Genomic DNA, 18,091 nt, shown 5'->3' on the forward strand with positions numbered 1-18,091 from the left:
CATCTGTGTTTCTGTTGACCTGTGGCCAGTCGTCCTTGCTTGTGGTAACAGTACCCCGATTCACCTTTCAGGAATTCCTCCTCCAATCTGTCAACCTCCTGGCCTGTGAGGGCACATGACCCCTGGAACCGTGGAAGGCCTCCATCACACCGGCCATAGTGGCTGGTTCAGGGATGGCCGTCTGACTAAATTCAAGTCAATAAGAATCAGTCGTGTGATTTGTTGCTGTTGCTAGAAAAAAAACAAGTTGCTAAGGAGGTACCTGGAGTCATCTTGGCACCGAGAGGGGAAAACCTGAGTATGATGCATCCCAGAGGAGAGCAAAACCAAATAGATGGAAAGACGTTCTGGACGAGTATCTGAATCCCTGGATCCAACTATGCCTGAAGCCAGATGTAAACCATTACATTCCCCTTCTTTGCTTAAACCGAGAGAGACAGATGTTCCTAAATCTACAGCCAGACATCTGGCTGGTCCTCACATCTCTCCCACCCTTTCCCTGGGGGTCCCCAAACCCTCTAAGAATGTCAGCAAGGTGTTGGCAGTGACAACTTTATTAGGGGAGGGTGACTCTGGCTCCAGAAAAGGGGGGGGGGCAGTGGGGGCCTAGTAACAACGACCATTCCAAGGAAGCCCTGGCCCTGAACCCAGGGCTCTGACAGGAAGCAGGGAGGCACCTGAGCCCTGCCACCCCACCCCACCCCGTCCCCCGCCCAGGACCTGGGTATCCAAAGGCACCATGGCGGCTGTGTTCAGAAGGAAGTCTCATTGAGCTTCACCTTGGGGGGTGCAAGGGGAGCCCCGAGACCCGTGGAGGGCCGAGGCGCTGGTGTCGGGGGCCGTCGGGACTCTGGCCCACTCCGCACCAGCTCCTGGCAGCGTTCCACAAAGCTGCCTCCCCCGCGGCGCCGGGCCTCAGCCTGGGGGGGGCTCAGGCTCCCGAGACGGCCAGACAGGGAGGCTGAGTGGAGACTGGGGGGGCGGTGAGGAGGGTCAGTGAGGGTCATCGTGGGCAGGGAGGCAACTCCCCCCCCCTCCCCCGCCCCTCCCCCATTGCACAGAAGGGAAAGTGGAGTTCAGTCTACCTGGTGAGAGAGGTGCGAGGGGAGGGGCTGGGGAGAGAGCTCCGAGAGGAAGCCAGTGGCACCGGCTCACCTTGCTCCAGCTGCTCCATCAGCTCTTCCTCGGTCAGCCCACCTGCTGGGGGGGCAAGACAGGGGCCACTGGGCAAGGGACAAAGGTCACACGCAAGGCTTGAGGCCGGGATAGGAGCAAAAACACAGAGGTCAAAGGCTAGGGGTCAGAAGCTACGAGAGGGTGGAAAAGCGAGGGCAAGCTGGGGTTCAAAGGCAGAGGAAAGGGGTCAGAGGGCCAGAGCCTGGGGAGGGAGACTGGCAAAGGAGGTTGTGGACAGGGGCCGGCACGGAGGCCAGGTATAGGGAGTACCAGGGGCCTGGCCGAGGCCGTCCATGGCGGTGGTCAGGTCCCACATGGCCAGGCTGCCATTGGCCTGGCCGGTGAGCAGGTAGCGCCGGGGCCGAGAGCCGAGCCGCCGGGAGCCCTCACACTCGAGCACCGTGAAGGCGGTGGTGGGGGAGCCGTCCACCGAGCGCACCGAGCACACCCTGAGACGGAAGGGAGAGGGGTCACCCTGGCCCCGGTCCCTCTCCTCACCTGTACTCCCCTTCCCGGGCCACAGTCCCCACCATTATGGCTTTAGTCGCTGCCTCTCCAACCGCCACCCCAGGCTTCTTTCCCCTTCCCCCATGTACTCTCGGGGTGCAGCGGCCTCTGGGATGGCTCCTGTCCAGCATCACCCCACGTCCCCATGGGGATTCTCCCCCAAATCTGCTGCTCTCCCTTCTGGTTCCTGACTCAGAGAAGGCCTGTCATCCTGGGGGCCTCCCTCCCCTCCTATCACCAGCTTCCAACCCCCTGCCCCATCCCTTCAGCCTCCAGGGCCCCCTCCTCCCCTCCTGTCTGGCCCTGGTCAAGCCCTGCCGGCTCCTGTCCCCACCTGTCCCAGCCTCTTCCCTGGACTCTCGGACTCCTGTCCCACCTCCAGTCCAACCCCCATGGTGGCCACGGCTCCCCAGCAGCCCAGGCCAATCTCAGCTCCTTCGTGCCCCTCAGCAGCCTGTTCGGAGGTCCGGCCCCCAGACCACGTGCACCTCACTGGCTGTCCATTCCCAGCCTTCACCCGCACTGTTCCTTCAGCCCGGCGCACCCCTGCCCCTCCTTTCTTCTGCTCATTGCTGTTTATCTCCAAGGTCCTCACGAAAACCCTCACAGGCCCCCTCCCCAGACTGGAGCAAGCACCTCCTCTGGGCTCCTACAGCTGCCTGTGCCCCCCCCCCATCCCCGGCACCCCCACCTGTGCCTCCTGCCCCGATCCCGGGCTCTGGCCACACCGAGTGACCTGCGTGAGGTCCGGCACAGGCACCTGGGGCTTCCCCAGCCTCACTGCTACCCACACATGTCACACCTTGAATTCCTCCAGCCCCCAAACCCAGGGCCAGGCCTCGTGCCCCCTCCCAGCCTTTGCTCCTTCAGGCGTTCCTTGGCTAGGACCCCCTTTTGGCCTCCGTGACCCAGCTGGTGTCCTGCCCTCTCCCCTGACCACCCTCCCCGTTCGATGGGACGGTCCTCACCGCTGGCCAGTGGATGAAAGACGCACAAAGAGCTGGCTGGCGGTTGGCACCACCTTCTGAATGAACACTTGCTGGTCGTCCCGCTCGCCGTAGGGGCCTGGACCAGGATGGTGGGGGGAGTCAGGGCCAGCTGGGCTCCCTGGGACTCCAGACCCTAAGGCTCTGCCCCCTTCTCCAAGATGAGCCCCCTCCCAGGACTAGGTCCCCATCCCCAGCTTTCTGGAATTGGGCGGGGTCAGAGAGGGCTAAGGGTCAGTCAGTGGAGCTCAGGGCTGTGGGGTGGGGGTCCCGGGTCAGGTGGCGGTCAGCAGGAATCAACGGGGTAACAGAATTCAACGGGGGTAGCTGGGAGTAAATGGAGATTGACAGGGGTCAGGTGGCAGCCAGGTCAGCTGGGTGGGTCAGGAGAGGTCTACAGGGGGTCAGGGAAGGAGCCAGTGGAGGCCAATGGGGGTCAGGCAGGGTGCATGGGATGGGGGGCCAGGGGCTAGTAGGCACCAATGTCATTGCCAGCGCTGCAGCCACCATGCCCGTCGGCCGACTCCAGTGCCAGGATCTTGAAGGAAGCGAGTGGGGTGGAGCCGGGCTGGGTGGAAATCATGCCCCGGAAGCGAGTCACGGACCACGTGCGCACGTGGTTGTTGTCGGCACAGACTGAGGAGCACAGGGGCAACGGCCGGTCAGGCCAGCTGTCATCACCGCGGCCCAACCTTCCCGAGCCCCAGGATGACCCTTTTCAAAGGTGTCAGGATTCGGGCCCCTCTGGATTCTTCCCTTTCAGAGAATTCGCTCTTCCCCAGAACTCCCAAATGGTCAAAAATCCTCTTGGTTCTTCCTCTAAAATTGTTCCAGAGCCTGATCTCATCTAACCCTGTCACTGTCCCCACCCTGGTCCTGTCCATGGCAGCAGCCTCCTCCTGCTCCTGTCCTGCCCCGACGCATAGCCAGAGAGTCCCTGTGAATAACTGTGTCAGATGATGGCCCTCCTCTGCTCACAACCCTCTTTCCCATGATACCTACCCAGTCAAGGGCAAGGACAAAGTCATCTTCATGGCTTACAAGGTCCTACTGTCTCCCTTGCCCACTCTGCTTCCTCAGACACATCTATCATCCTCCTGGCTCAGAGCCCTTGCAATGCCTGTTCCCTCTGCTAGAATGTTTGTCCCCACCGAGCTGCACTGCTTATTTCCTTGGTTTTGCTCAAAGCTCCTTCCTCAGTGACCCCAACACTCTCAAGCCACTCGCACAACTTTTGTTTTTATTCATGGTCTTCATCGTTGCCTGTTGGTGACTTATATTCTGATTTATTTATTTGTCATCTGCCTTCCCGCAGAACATCAGCTCCCTAAGGGCGGGCACTTGGCCTGTCTTGTCCATCACTGTATCCCCTGGGCCTGGCACACAGTAGGTGCTCAACCAGTGTTTGCTGAATTGATGAATTTCTTACTCTTGCTTAGATGGGTCCCCTTACACTATTCTCTCACTTCTGCAATTGCTGTTCCAGGTTAAAATTCCCTCCCCCCCCCCGGAAGCCCCACCCCCTGGTTTCATGCTCCCCTCCAGGCCATCCTCTTGCGAGGAGATGGGCAGTTGGGGCAGCCCGGTGAGGCCCACCTGAGATGAGGTGCTTCTCCGAGAGCATGATCTTGGTGACGGGGCTGCGGTGCACGGTGAAGGTCTGGAAGAGCTGAGGCCCGGAGCCCACGGTCTCGGGGTGCTGCACAATGACCCGCACACCCCCCGAGCTGGTGCCATAGGCAATCTCGATCCAGTTCCCGCTGTCACCTGGTGAGGGGCCGAGGATGAAGGCAGCGACAGGGCCACAGGGAGACAGCAACCACGGCAGAGAGAAAGAGAAGGACAGAGATAGAGTCAGAAAGCAAGGAGACAGGGGCAGACAGAAATAATAAGGCAGTGAGATGTCAGAAAGGGAGAGACAGAGGGAGAGATCAGAGAAAGAGAGGAGCAGGGACAGAAAGTAAGGCAGAGAGAGAGACGGAGCTAATAAGAGAGGGGACAGACAGAAAAATAGAGGGGCGCCTGGCTGGCTCAGCTGGTTAAGCATCTGACTTTGGCTCAGGTCATGATCTCACCGTCCTGGGATCGAGCCCCGCGTCTGGCTCTGCACCGACAGCTCAGAGCCTGGAGCCTCCAGCCTGCTTCAGATTCTGTGCCTCCCTCTCTCTGCTCCTCCCCAGAAATAAATAAATATTAAAAAAAATTTTTTTTCTCTCTCTCCCTGTGCCCCTCTCCTGCTTGACTGCATGCGCTCTTTCTCTAATAAATAATTTTCTAAGTAAATGATATTTAAAAAAAAAACAAACCTAGCCTAATTTTCTGCATTTAAAGCCAAGAAACCAAATCAAAAAAACTGTCCCCAAGTGAGAGAACTCGGTTTCATCCGCCGTAAAACACGCACCCTCTTTGTTTTATGAGCGTGGAAACATCATGTCCTCATTGCAGAGGTGGAAAAGAAACACAAAGACGAACTGCTCGTGGCCAAGTCAGGCCCTGGTTGGAGAGACCTGCCACAGCTTACATACAAGCGGTGCCCGGTGTTTGTTGAATGACTAAGTGAGAGTTGAATCTTTTCTCCTCCCAGTAAATCTCACAGGGTCATGCTACACAGTGGTGGGGAGGCGGCTGTGGGCTGGGGCTGCTGGCAGCGGGGTAGGGGGGGTAGATGGGGGGAGCCGGTCATAGCTTACTGGTCTTGGGGGTGAGGTAGACGCTGAGGGCCGTGACTCCGTCCTCTGCCGGGTCCCGGTAGAGCTCACTGACAAGGAGGTCGTTGTCCTTCATGCGCAGGGGAAACTTCTGCACATCTAGGGCGGGCGGGGAGAGCAGCGTGGGCTCGTTCAAGGTGCTCAGCACCCCCCCCCCCGCCCCCTGCCTTCCCGGGGAGGTTCTCGGGCACGCGGGGTACCAGCTGCTGCTCACCCACGTAGTAGATAGAGCCGTTGTCACAGCCCAGGAGGAGGAAGGAGCCCGCCGCGTCGTAGCTGGTGATGGGCTGCACCTCCTGGACCTGGGGGCAGGCAGGACCGGCTGTGGCCGGGAGGTCCTCCCTGCCTCCACCTCCACGGCACCCCTCAGGGTGCTCCTCGCCCCCCCCCCCCCCCCCACCGCTTCCAGAACCTACCCGGGGTTTCTAGGCCCACTTCTCTCCAGCCTCACCGGCTCTAGTTCTATCTCCATCTGCGTCTCTCTGTCTCTGGAAGTCTCTGGGTCAGCGGTTCTGCCTCTTGGCCTCTCTTTGACCCCATATTGCTGGCTTTTCCTATTTATTTCTGTCTGTCTCTCTACATCCCTTCGGCACCACCGCCTTCTAGTCCCGGCTTCACTCTGCCCACCCTTCCCTCTCTCCATCACCTCTTTCTGACTTCCTCTATTGCTTTTTGTCTGTCTCCCCCCCTCTTTCTCTCTCTCCTTTCTCTGCTTTTCTGTCTCTCTCTCCCAAACATACTTTACAGGAGAAAGCAATACCGTAGGTATATTTTTCTTTATGTTTTGCACATGGCTTGGGAGGGAACGACAGACGTGTGCACGTCTGTCTCCTACGGCATCTTCACTCACCTGCTCCCCCATCCAGTGCCTGGAGAACCCGCTCTCCTCCTTTGCAAACCCACCATCTTCCCTGTCAGCTCAGCGGCCGCTCTTCCAGAAAGGCCTCCCTGACTCCTCCTCCTTAGGCCTTTATCACCCCGGCACCCCCACCAGATCTGGCCCGCGGCTGGGTTCTCCGGCTGTCTCCAGTTGGGCTGGGGCAGGAAGGAACCCCTCCCCGGGTCCATGCAGACTGGACGCCTGGGAAAGAGGCAGCCAGGCCGGCCACCCCTCTGACCTGCCAGTGCTTGGTGACGGCGTTCCAAACCCCGATGCGCCCCGTGTGGCTCGTGGCGATGAGCTGGTTCCCAACGAAGAATAAGGCCTCCACGGGCACCCCCAGATGGAAGACTCCTGCAGAAGGCAAGGAGCACTCAGCCAGGACCCCGCTTCCTGGGGGAGAAGGAGGAGGACTGGGGGAGAAGCCAGTCGCTCAGTGGACCAGGAAGAACTCCAAGGGCCAGCGGATTCGGTGGGGCCACAGAATCTTTATAGGCTAGAGGATTCCAGCAGGAATTACAGAGGATTACACAGGCCAGATTTCTGACAGCGTGTGGGACTCTAACATGGTCGCAGTTTTCAATAAGGCAAACTGACGGGCGCCTGGGTGGCTCCGTCGGTTGAGCGACCAACTTCGGCTCAGGTCATGATCTCACATTGTGAGTTCGAGGCCTGCATTGGGCTCTATGCTGACCGCTCAGATCCTGGAGCCTGCTTCGGATTCTGTCTCCCTCTCTCTCTGCCCCTCCCCCACTCACACACACACACACACACACACTCTCTCTCTCTCTCTCTCTCTCAAAAATAAATAAAACATTAAAAAAAAAAAATAAAGCAAACAGAGATGTCTAATGGGAACATAGACTCTAGCCGGCTCTGGGATTCCCCTGGCATGGAGGTCTAACAGGGCAGGGAATTCTGGACGTGGGTGGATTTTTCTACAAGCCAAGGAATTCGAACAGGATACGGAATTCTAAAGGGTTGGAGTATCTTAATAATGCAAAGAATCCCCATGGGTGTAAGAACTTACAGAGTGGGTTAACAGGCCAGAGAATTCCAACGGGGTGGAAGAGAATCCTAACAGACCACAGGGTGAAGCGTAATTCTAAAGGGCAGAAAGAAGGTTCTGGAAAAGTCGCGGCGCCATACCTATCTCGGAGCCCCCGCCTTCTGCCTGCAGAGCCCACAGCAGGATCTCGCTGCCTGTAGCCGCTGCCACCATCTTGTCATGTTCACCCAAAGCCCCACCGAGCGCCCGGGCTGTGAGTGCCAGTCGCTCGATGGGCCAGTCCAGGCGGGGACTGGAAAACACCAGCTGCCAGCCAGAGGCTTCTTTTAGCCTGGAGGATTGGGGGATGTCATCAGCCCTCACCGCAAGCCCTCCCCACCAACAGGGCTTGAGCCTCCGGCCACCCCCCTCCCCGAGCACCTATAGCAGACAAGAAACTGGGTATAGGCCACAGCGATCCAGTTGTGGTGTCCACACACCAGGCGCACGATCCCCGGCTCCTCTGGTGGCCCTTGGGGGGGAAGAGCAGGGATCAGGGCAGGGTCGCAGGGACCCCACTGGCTGCCCCAGTCTCCCAGGAGACAGAAACATACCCGATGGGGAGGGAGGGGCCCTCTCATCCAGCACTCGGCCCAGCAGCCCTGCATTGCCCAGGTTGGGGGGCATCGTGTTGCTCCGTCGAACAGGGGCTGGGCGTCCCCCCGACTGCTGGGGCCCCACCAGGCTGTGCCGGTTCCGCCGCTTCACTGGGAACGCTGTGGCGGGGAGAAGGAGCAGAGTGACAATAGCTGTAATAATTGCCACGTAGCAAGCGCTTCAAATGCGCCAGAAGCCGACTTCCCCACACGTGGGGGCATAGTGTCCCGGGCGAAAAGATTCTCAGTGGTGTGGGGACGTGGCACGAAAGGACACGGAATCACCCAGCAAGTTACTGCCTTTTCTGTTCCTTTGAGCACATCACAAGGGCCGAATCAGTTTGGTGCTACCATAACGGTGCTATCTTTTCAGTATTTGCTAATCTTCTGTTTTAAGAAATGGAAGCCTAGGGGCGCCTGGGTGGCTCAGTCGGTTAAGCGACCGACCGACTTCACCTCAGGTCATGATCTTGCGGTCCGTGAGTTCGAGCCCCGCGTCGGGCTCTGTGCTGACAGCTCGGAGCCTGGAGCCTGTTTCGGATTCTGTGTCTCCCTCTCTCTGACCCTCCCCCGTTCATGCTCTGTCTCTCTCTGTCTCAAAAATAAATAAATGTTAAAAAAAAAAAAAAGAAGAGAAAAGAAATGGAAGCCTAGGGGCGCCTGGGTGACTCAGGTCATGATCTCACAGTCTGTCAGCGCAGAGCCCGCTTGGGATCTTCGGTGCTCACCCCCTCTGTCCCTCCCTGGCTCCCACTTGCGCTCTCTTGCTCTCTCTCACAAAAATAAATAAAACATTAAAAAAAATTAAAAAAAGAAAAGAAAGAAATGGAAGCCAATTTCTTTGGCAGGCAGTAGCATCATAACTGTTATTTCAGGGTTTCATTTTCACATTTACTTATTTATGGTATGAAGGCAGTGATAGAAAACTTCTATTTATTTTTTTAAGTTTATTTATTTATTTTTTGAGAGAGAGAGAGAGAGAGAGAGAGAGAGCGCACAAGTGGGGGAGGAACAGAGAGGGAGAGAGAAAGAATCCCAAGCAGGCTCTACACTGTCAGCACAGAGCCCAACGCGGGGTTCGAACTCACAAACCGCAAGATCATGACATAAGCCAAAGTTGGACACTCAACTGACTGAGCCACCCAGGTGCCCCTAAAGCTTCTACTTAAAATGACTCCTTTATGGGGTGCCTGGCTAGTTCAGTCGGAAGGGTATGCAACTCTTATTTTATATATGTTTATTTTAATTATTTTTGAGAGAGAGCGAGCAAGGAGAGGAGGGGCAGACAGAGAGGGGTACAGAGGATCCAGAGCAGGCTCCATGCTGACAGCAGCCAGCCTGATGTGGGGCTTGAACTCACAAACCATGAGATCATGACTTGAGTCAAAATCAAGAGTCGGATGCTTCACCGACTGAGCCACCCAAGTGCCCTGAGTATGTGACTCTTGATCTCGGGGTTGTGAGTTTGAGCCCCATGCTGGGTTTCCAGTAACCACTGAGGCATATCTTCCATGGCCAGTGGGGTTGCTGATCTAAGGTCCCATGGAGATTATGGTCAATAATTCCCCTTAATATTTCCACCTCCATGCAAAATGTTTTATTTTATTTCTTCTAAGCTTCCTCACAGGGAAATCAAACGTGGACTGCAACCCCCATCAGGCTCCAGAACATACATCCTAGCCTCAGGGGACTAGCTGGCCCACTGCCTCATTGGAAGTGAGTTCCTACTTCCTTTCCAAGCATCAGTCCAGCCTCTGATATAAGGCTAAAACTCCCATCATGTCTCAGGGCTCACAGCACAGGTAAGCACAGGGCTCACAGCAAGGGCTGTGACCTTATGGGAAATGTAGTCTTTAGTCCACCCTCCCTCCCCTCCATCCCTTAGCTGTGCCCACCTGGTGGAGGCAGGTAACCGTTGAAGAGAACGTTTCCACAGGAAGATCGGTCCAACTCCTCCCGCAGCTGCAGGCGTCGAACTGAAGCAGAATAACTCCATGCTGGGACTTGGGGGGTACTGAGGCAGATTCTAACCCCCTTACCAATCTCATTCTCCACCCCCATCCCCCAGATCCAGGACCAAATCCAGTGCTCTTGGCTCTAACCCAAACTTCTTTCAAGAGAGGGGAAGAGGGAGCATCTTGAGAGCTGGGGCTTGTTTTCTATGCAGTGAGGATGCTCATGGGGCCCCCACTTACCCAGAGGAGTGAGCCCATAGAACTGGGCTTCGTGGAGGAGGCTGGAACCGTGGACACCCCTGGGTAGTAGAATTGACTAGGGGTCAGAGTCTGGGAAATGGGAGTGAGTGGAGAATTCTAAGGAGGAAGTTTTCAAAACTGTACAAAGAGTCCCAAGAGGTAGCAAATTTTGACTGGATCAAGACTCTAAGGAGTGATGTTATTATATATGGGCAGTGAAAATGTGCGTGTGTGGTGTTTGGGGTAAGTTCTAAGGACACGATTTAAATATGATCGAGGAGCTTAGGTGAACATTCTGAAGGGAAGAAGGTGAAGACAGTGGGGTCCCTTTATCCCCATGCAAACCTGGGGTCCAACTCTTTGGTGCGCAGGAAGTTGAGGATGGGGGCGAAGACGGTGGGGTCCCTGTCGATGAAGATCTGCGGGAAGGGGGGCAGAGGATGGATGGGACAAAACACGGGGCTGAGTGGGGCTCCTGTCCCTCCTCCTACCCGCTGCCCCGTTTCAGCTCTTGCCCTACTCACAGCTCCAGTCTCATCTTTCAGTGTAGAGATGCGTCCGCTGAGAAGACTGTTGGGAGGGGATGCAGAGTAGGTGTAAAGGGCAAGGGTGTGTGTGTGAAGGGGGTGGAGGGTGGGGAGGGTGAGTGGGGCATTAGGTTTTCCCATACCCTCTCGTCCTGCCCCCCACCACCCGACCCAAACTGTCTCTCCCGATCACCTGGAGAAGAAGGAGTCTGGGATCCAGGTGAGAGTCTGGCGAGAGGTACTGAACCTAAGCGGGGAAAGTGAGCGCACAGTAGGGGATGGAAGGATGGAAGGAGGGAAGGAATGTAGCTCCTTACCCCACCGCCATCCCGGGCGCCAGTCCGAGCACTCGCGCTTTCAGCAGGGGGCGGAGCAATCCTTGATGGACAGGGATTCCCCCAGAGAGAGGCGGTACTCCCACCCCGTTCCCGGTCCCCGAGGTGGGGGCCTCAGGAATCTCCTACACTCACCTCTTGCCTCCCACGTTCAGATGAATCACCTCCCCCGGAGGCCCCCGACTCGGGACCCCTTCTGCTGCAGGTGCCGCGGCTGCCATGGCCCCCGGGCGAGCCGGCCGGCCAGCACCCGCTTCCGGGTCTACACTCGGGTCCCGCCCCCCACTGCCTGCTCATTGGCCTGGAGACTCCCAGAGCCACCGGCGATTGGACACAGCGCTCACCGGTCGCAGTTAAATTCTCCGCCTCCTTAAAGGGACCCGCCTTTCCTGTGCTGGACGGGGCGCACCACAAGGCTGTTTTGGGGAAGTTTAGTTACAAGGGCTAGCAAAACATTCCCCTAGGAATGGTTCTCATTTTAGGAATGGAATCTAGGTGCTTCGTCGGGGACGTGTGTTTAGACCCCGAAGTTAGTTCACATCAAGGGGACATCTAAATGTTCTCTGCAGCCGCAGTCTCTCCCCGCGCCACCCTCCATTCCCCTCCCCCCGCACCCCCTCTCAGGCGCAGCCCATGAAACGCGAACAAACCAGCATAGACCGTCAAAGCCAAAGTATTTATTATAGGTACATACAGTGTGCGCCTGCCACACCGCCCCACACCCCTGGGCCCCAGCGGCTCCTCCAGGTGGCTCTGGGGGCTGCCCACAACCCGGTTCCCCCACTCCCTAGGGAGGTGCTTCTGCCAGAAGCATGCAGGGGGGAGGGCTTCCCCTCGCCCCTCCCCTCACGTAGCGGCATTTACAGCTGGAGGGGGGAGGAGAGAGGAAGACAGTTTTGAGCTTTGACGCCCCTCCCATTAAAAGCCTTCGCGGATGCGGGGCGGGGGAGGAGGAGGTCGACGTTTTGCAAAAATAAACTAAGTCAGGAATTAACCGCATGGCTCTGAGACGGCGGAGTGCAGGGGCTAAGGCCCCTTCACTCCTCCTTCCCAGACAGAGATCAAGGCAGCATTGGAAGTGAGGTAAAGGCGGGGAGGAGACGTCCCCTCCCCACCCCCTAGCACCCTGGATGGTCCAGGGGACCTCACCAGCGGCCCCATGCCCATCCCTAGGGCGGAGAGGGGGGCAGGAATTATCGCCCCTACCACCCCAGCTTCTTGGGGCAGGATCTGGGGATCGGGGCAGGGGGCTTGGCTCAACTGGCCCCTTACCCGCCCCTCCCAACTCAGTTATTGCATAAAAATAATGGAGCCCCAGCACCTGGGGTGGGGTGGCGAGCAGGAAGGGGCCGAGATATGGCTATAGGGGCAGCAATCCCCCCACCACTTCCTGGAGTGCAGAAGTCCCCTCCTTTCCAGTGCCCATCTTGGCGCGTCCGCAGTGTTGGTGGAACTAGGGGCTCCCGCCCCTGCGGAAGAGAAAGTGTCTTTGTGCCCACAGTGCGGAGAGAAGGGGCGGGGATGGGTCAGGCCCAGGGGGTGGGAAGTCACTTCCGGCGCCCGCTGGCCCTGCGCTCCCCTGCCTCCCGCTTGGGGTTGCCCTCATCCGTGGAGGACGTGGTAGGTAGTGTCTGCCCCCAGCGGGCGATCTCGGCGTGTTCTCCCACTGAAGCGGCCACAGCCTCCAGCCAGCCGTTCATCTCCTCCTGGGGGAGAGAGACAGGGCACAGAGTCCGGATTTGGAAGAAGGCAGACTGAGTAATAGATGAGCCTGGAATCGGACTGCCCTCTGAACTTCCGTTTTCCAGTCTATTAAATGGGGGTGATAACAATAATGCAAACCGTCGCATAGCACTTCAAGATGTGCCAGGCTCTGTTGTAAGTGCTTCTGTGGATTAATTCACTTAATCCTATGCAATAGGATTATATCTAACACCCACTATAGAGATAAACAACAACACAAACAATGATAACATCAGCGACATTTATAGAGCACTGACCTTTACCAGGCCATGTAAGTACTCTGTATGTATCAACTTAGTTCTCATAAGAACCCTAGAATGGAAAACTGTTTTCATCTCCATGTTAAAAGTAAATTGGCAGGGAGAGAATACAGGCCTACCCCAGAGCCTCTGGTAAGAATGAATGAGATGATGAGCATTATTATTTTCAACATCTCTTTAAACCACCTCCATGCCTGCTCCTCCCCTGACCTCTCCCCTTAGCCTCAGTCCCATGGTTCACTCTCTTCCACCCCCTCCTCCCCTCCCCACAGGCCGGCTGGGGGCCAGCCTTGTGCCCTCACATGTGGGTGCCTGTCCTGGTTGCCTCCTGGGCTCCACACCTCCTCTGTCCCTCTCCCCAGTCTACCCTGCACATTGTTGCCAAAGGATCTTTCTTAGACATCACTGTAACCTCTACCCCCCAATCTTGCTCAGACTCTGCCATGGCTTCCCAATGCCCTTAGGACAAACGCCAACCCCCTCCAAATGGCCCACAACCCCTGGGAACCTTTCTGGGATCCTTCCTCCTTGAACCCTCCACCAGCTCAGTTAATGCTTTGTATTTCTGCACCTCTGGTTCTTCTCTGCCTGCATCATCCCATTTTTTCACTAACTCCCATCTTTTATCTTTCCAGTGGTGCTTCAGGGGCCAAGGCAAGGAGGTTGGACTTTGTCCTGGGGCTTCCAGGCAGCCCTCCAGGTCCCTGCCTCCCCTCCCCCCCTCCTTAGGTTAGGAACTTCCTCTGGGCTCTCACTGTCAATAGGCTTTCCCATCATAGCCTGGTGACTCTGGCTTGTGTTTCTGGCTCACAGTTGCATCACTCTGGGCCAGAAACCAGCCAGCCAGGTTGCTCCTGAGGTCCAGAGAGGGGAGAGAAAGGACCAGATCTCACCTCATCTTTAGCCTGGAGCAAAAACTCGCTGCCATCCTGGGTCCTGTAGGAAGGGGACACAGAACTTGGGGAATCTGGGGCAGGGGCCCGGCCCACCCATCCACCAACTATCCTCCAGGGAAGCAGGGTATTGCTGGGGGGGAAGGGGAGTCGGGCCTTGGATCCCTCCCCCTTGCCCATTGGGGGGCTCACTGGAGCTTGAAGACGTGCTTCTTTTTCTTGTAGTCACTAGCCACCTCGCTGGTGGCCTTGTGCAGGCTGAGCAGTGGCTCCCCGCCGTGTGTGCCCCCAGACGCCGGACCCTTGGCGTCCTTGTAGAAGCCCAGCTCCCCCTTGCTGAGAACGCAGTACAGGCTCACCCAAGACCTGGGGTGACGATATGGGGCTCAAGGCAGAGTCACAGCACTCTGCCTGGGAACTCTTCATTAATACCTTTCATGGCTGAAAACACCTGAGCCTTCCTTCTTCTTGGGCCTTTGCCTTAGCCGGGCCATGTGTCTGGGGTGCTCTTCCTTATGGATGTTCCTGAGCTAAGGGGAGACTCTAAGACTCTCAGTTCCAAGCCTTATGCTGACCCCTGCTGGGCCTGCCCTTCCATTTCCCCTCCCATACTGAATTTCCTGAAGGCAAGACTTAAGCTGTCTTCTCCATAAGCCTTTGCTTGGGCGTGTTCCTTGCCTACTCCTTCACCCACCATGGAATCCCCTGAAAGGAGATCTCTGCGTCTTGTGTCTTGTATGAGAAATGCCTATCTCCTATTCGGCCAAAGCCTCAAAGGAGAAGGAAGTCTCTTGAGTGAAATACACAGAAGGTGCCCCTTTATTCCCACCTTGGCCTCACTACCAGGAAAAAAGACTGCCTCAAGGCAAAACCTCAACCTGTTTTGCTCTTTTCACATCTTGGGTCTAGGCCTCACTCTGCTCGCTGGCCACCTCTCCCCAGATTCTGCCTCACAGTTGGACAAAAAAAGGGTTGGACAAACATGAGCTGAACTCCAAGAGTAAGTCGCTATTTAGACATCTGCATGTGCCCCCTACCTCAGACCTCAGAGCTTGGGCTCTGTCCCTTTTCAGACCTCTCCAGCCACCCCGGCAACAATTTGAAACTTCGAGGATGGATCCACCCCATTCATTGAGAGGTTGGATGACCTCTCCAAGCTTCACCTTACAAACCATTGGAACCCTGTAGGCTAGACCCCAAATCCAATTTGCCATTAGCTCTATAGTTAGCTCCTGAGTTGGTTGCTATGAGTTTGGGTGGCAATTTATTTACATTTGGAATATTTTCTTCCTTTACGGTCCAGCTCCCCACCTAAGCTCCACCCCCTTGGCCACCGAACTAAACCCTAAGTCCCGTTCCTCCAATTCAAAGATTCGAGTCCTTGGAGCCCCGCCCCTCTTCAGGCCCCGCCTACCCCCGCCACCCGTAGGACTCCAGGAAGTTTAGTACCACCCCCAGGCCCATCTATTCATTTATTGGACACTCTGAGCTTGGGACCCGCCTTCCAAAACCCCGCCCACACGCTCACCGGTTGGACGACTTGCGGTTAGCGTCGAGCTCGCGCTTGCGCAGCAGGAAGCCCTCGTGCTGCACTGTGTGAGTGGGCGGTGGCGGAGGCGCGGGGGCGGAGCCGCCCTGGGCCGGGGCGGAGCGCGAGCGCCGGCTTCCCCCGCCCTCACCACCCTCTCTGGGCCGCGGCCGCCGTCGCGGCTTGGGCCGGTCCCGTGCCCGCGGCCGGTCCGGCCGAGGTGTCCGCTCGGGCGGCTCAAGCCCGTTGGGCAGGCGGCCTGGGGGAAGCTCACGAGGCTGAGGCAGCGACGGCTGTGTGGAGGGAGGGGGAAGAGGGGTGCTGTCCATAGGGGGGGTGTTGGAGCCATCTGCCTGGGGGACTCACGAGTCTGGGGGATCCCATCTGTCTTGGAGGCGAGTATGGGAGGGCCTCAGGGCTGGAGACCCAACTTTTAGGGGCCCCATCGGTGTCGGGAGTGAGACTGTCAGGACTCCTGGGTTTGTAATCGCTCTCGATCTTAGGGAGGAAAGCGCTAGCTCTTTGGAGGTGGGTGTGCAGGCACGTTGATGTCCCGGCTGTCTGTAGGAGGAATCTGGGACTTCTGTGTGTGTGTGGCTGTCTGTGAGGATATGTGAACCCCCCACCGGGTTAGAGAAAGTCTAGGACAGATGTGGGAAGAGTGTGGAGTCTGTGTGTAGAGGGGAGTAGGAGTCTCCTTAGGTTGGTGGCCTTATCTTTCTTAAGGAGAGATTTTCAGTTTGTGGGAGGCATCTGGGGGCCCTTTCCATCACCCCCTGAGAATCTCTGCAGGGTTCAGATGGGGAGGGAGAGGCGGGAAGCAGGGCTAGGCATTGGTGTTTCTGACTCCTGCTGGGAGGAGAGGGTTCCCCATACCCCCACCCATCCTGAGGCTCAACTTACCCCAACAGGGAGCCCTGGGCCTGCTTCTTTCTCCTGCAGCTGCTCCACAATGTCAGCCAGGGTGGCCTTCCTGGGAGGGGGAAGCCGAAAGACCCAATGGAACTGGGGACACCCTCTCCCAGGGACCAGCTTGGTTTTGGCTGGAGGAGCCTCCACCTCTTAGCCTGAGATGCCAGGCCCCTGTTCACTTCTTCAGCTACCTTTCTCAGATGCTTGCCTTGTACACCATAGGTACTTGGAATATGTCTGCTGGAGGACAGAACCTCTCCTTTGAGTTTTAGCCATAGAAAAATCCAAACTGGTGCCTTCAAGCCTTTGTACATCATGCTGCCTTTTTTCCCCACCCACCCCCTGAGATCCCAAGCCCCTCGGACTTCTTTGGTCATTTTGGGTCATCACTATCCATTGTTTCCCCCGCTGGACTGGGATCTCCACCCAAACAGGGCTGAGGCTGGTGTGGCCACTGCTCTAGCACATACCACATACAGAATGGGGACTCAGCAAACGTTCATGATATGCAAAATTAAAAAGGAGTCAAGAAGTCATTGTCTCCAAAACATATTTGACCAATGGTCTCTTAGTGGGGATACAGCTGATAAGATCAATCTGCCCATCATGCTCTGGTTAACACTGGACTCTGAAAGGCCTGTGTTCCAGTCCTGCTTCATCCAAACTGATCGACTTGCCCTCTCTGAGCCTCGGTTGCCCCATCCATAAAATGGAGATGACAGTAGCCCCCAGTTTAAATGGTGGAGAAAGCCTGTGATGAAGGGTTAGAAGATGGTTTCACCATTAGCCCAGTAGAGAAACTGAGGTGCAGGGAGGACAAAATCCCTGCCTGGACCACCTAGGCAGGGGCCAGAACTCAGTAGCTAAGTCCTTTCCTCCAACAGAACTGCCACTGTGGGACCATGGGCACCTCTCCTCGTCTCCTTCAGCCTGTTTGCACCTCTGCAAAATGGGTACCAGGGCAGTAAGCAGTTCTGAGCCCCAGCAGCCCCGCCCCCCCCAACGGGCCCGCGTGGCTCCAGGAGCTCTCCGTGTCCCCGCTCCCTCATTCCCTGGGCACCTGAGGGCCTCACCCCTTGGCCAGCTCTCCTCTGGTAGGCATCTCCTGTTCGCTGGACTCCTGTCTCTCCAACCGCCGCTCGCGCCGCTCGCGCCGCCGCTCCATCTGCTCATAGCGGCCCAGGGTGAGGCTGTGTGCCGCCTCGTGGTCCGCGGATTCCTGCCGCTCTGGCCGTCGCCTCCGCGCAGCCTCCTCGGGTTGATCGGCCGATTCCTGACGCTCCGGTCGCCGCCTCCTGGGCAGCTCCTCGGCGCGATCAGCTGACTCCTGGCGCTCTGGGCGCGGCCGGACCTGCTCCGCCGCCGCGAGGGCCCCGGGGGTCTCCGCCGCATCCTCGGGTGCGGCCGGCGGGGCTGGAGTCTCCACCCTCCCCGGGATCTCCGGCAGCCGGTCGATGCGCGGCTGGAGGCGCTCGGGCTTGAGCTCCTGGCGCACGTACCCCACCCGGGTCCGCACCTCTGCGGACAGTGTGTCCGAGGCCCGACGAGCCAGGGGCTCCAAGCCCCTCTCGTAGCCCCCTGGCCTCAGTAGGGGCGCTGCCTTGGCCGCCAGTTCCGTGGGGTCTCCAAAGAACTTGCGCCCCAGCAGGGGCGTCGGGGGCTGCTTGCTCTGTTCCGCCTTGAGTTTCTCTATCTGGGAAGGGAGGGGCCAGGGTCAGGTAAAGGGGCGTGGGGAGGGGGGCGGTCTGGGAAGACGCCTCTGGGTTGCCTCCCACACCATGCAGTTTAATAGTTTCT

General features: G+C 57.5%; 2 protein-coding genes across 5 annotated transcripts in view; both read right to left on the reverse strand.

The window, feature by feature from the left end:
* Window positions 1-518: 518 nt before the first annotated feature.
* SHKBP1 (SH3KBP1 binding protein 1) lies at window positions 519-11,218 on the reverse strand. Of its 4 annotated transcripts, none has more exons than XM_042969585.1 (18): window positions 11,094-11,218; window positions 10,817-10,870; window positions 10,621-10,666; window positions 10,442-10,515; window positions 10,097-10,155; window positions 9,797-9,877; window positions 7,860-8,021; window positions 7,687-7,777; window positions 7,407-7,597; window positions 6,496-6,611; window positions 5,592-5,679; window positions 5,360-5,476; window positions 4,266-4,436; window positions 3,150-3,305; window positions 2,652-2,748; window positions 1,447-1,625; window positions 1,086-1,197; window positions 519-972 (listed from the first exon to the last, which is right to left on the reverse strand). In XM_042969585.1, the coding sequence occupies exons 1-18, from the start codon at window positions 11,177-11,179 to the stop codon at window positions 753-755; spliced, it is 2,100 nt and encodes a 699-aa protein (XP_042825519.1). In that variant the 5' UTR covers window positions 11,180-11,218; the 3' UTR covers window positions 519-752. The 4 variants fall into 4 exon arrangements, with proteins under 4 accessions (XP_042825519.1, XP_042825518.1, XP_042825521.1 ...); XM_042969584.1 differs by having other exon boundaries at window positions 1,086-1,200; XM_042969587.1 differs by having other exon boundaries at window positions 829-972; window positions 1,156-1,197.
* A 416-nt stretch (window positions 11,219-11,634) lies between these two features.
* The window catches only part of SPTBN4 (spectrin beta, non-erythrocytic 4), a 74,247-nt gene continuing 67,790 nt past the window's right edge, over window positions 11,635-18,091 (reverse strand). The window contains exons 30-35 of the mRNA XM_042969534.1: window positions 17,368-17,987; window positions 16,286-16,355; window positions 15,383-15,675; window positions 14,047-14,220; window positions 13,855-13,897; window positions 11,635-12,664 (exon numbers count right to left, since the gene is read on the reverse strand). Coding sequence (XP_042825468.1) covers window positions 12,506-12,664; window positions 13,855-13,897; window positions 14,047-14,220; window positions 15,383-15,675; window positions 16,286-16,355; window positions 17,368-17,987 — 1,359 coding nt within the window. The 3' untranslated portion in view covers window positions 11,635-12,505. The remainder of the gene's footprint in view (window positions 12,665-13,854; window positions 13,898-14,046; window positions 14,221-15,382; window positions 15,676-16,285; window positions 16,356-17,367; window positions 17,988-18,091) is intronic.

The sequence above is a fragment of the Panthera tigris genome, chromosome E2 (assembly GCF_018350195.1).
Source record: "Panthera tigris isolate Pti1 chromosome E2, P.tigris_Pti1_mat1.1, whole genome shotgun sequence".
Lineage (NCBI taxonomy): Eukaryota > Metazoa > Chordata > Mammalia > Carnivora > Felidae > Panthera > Panthera tigris.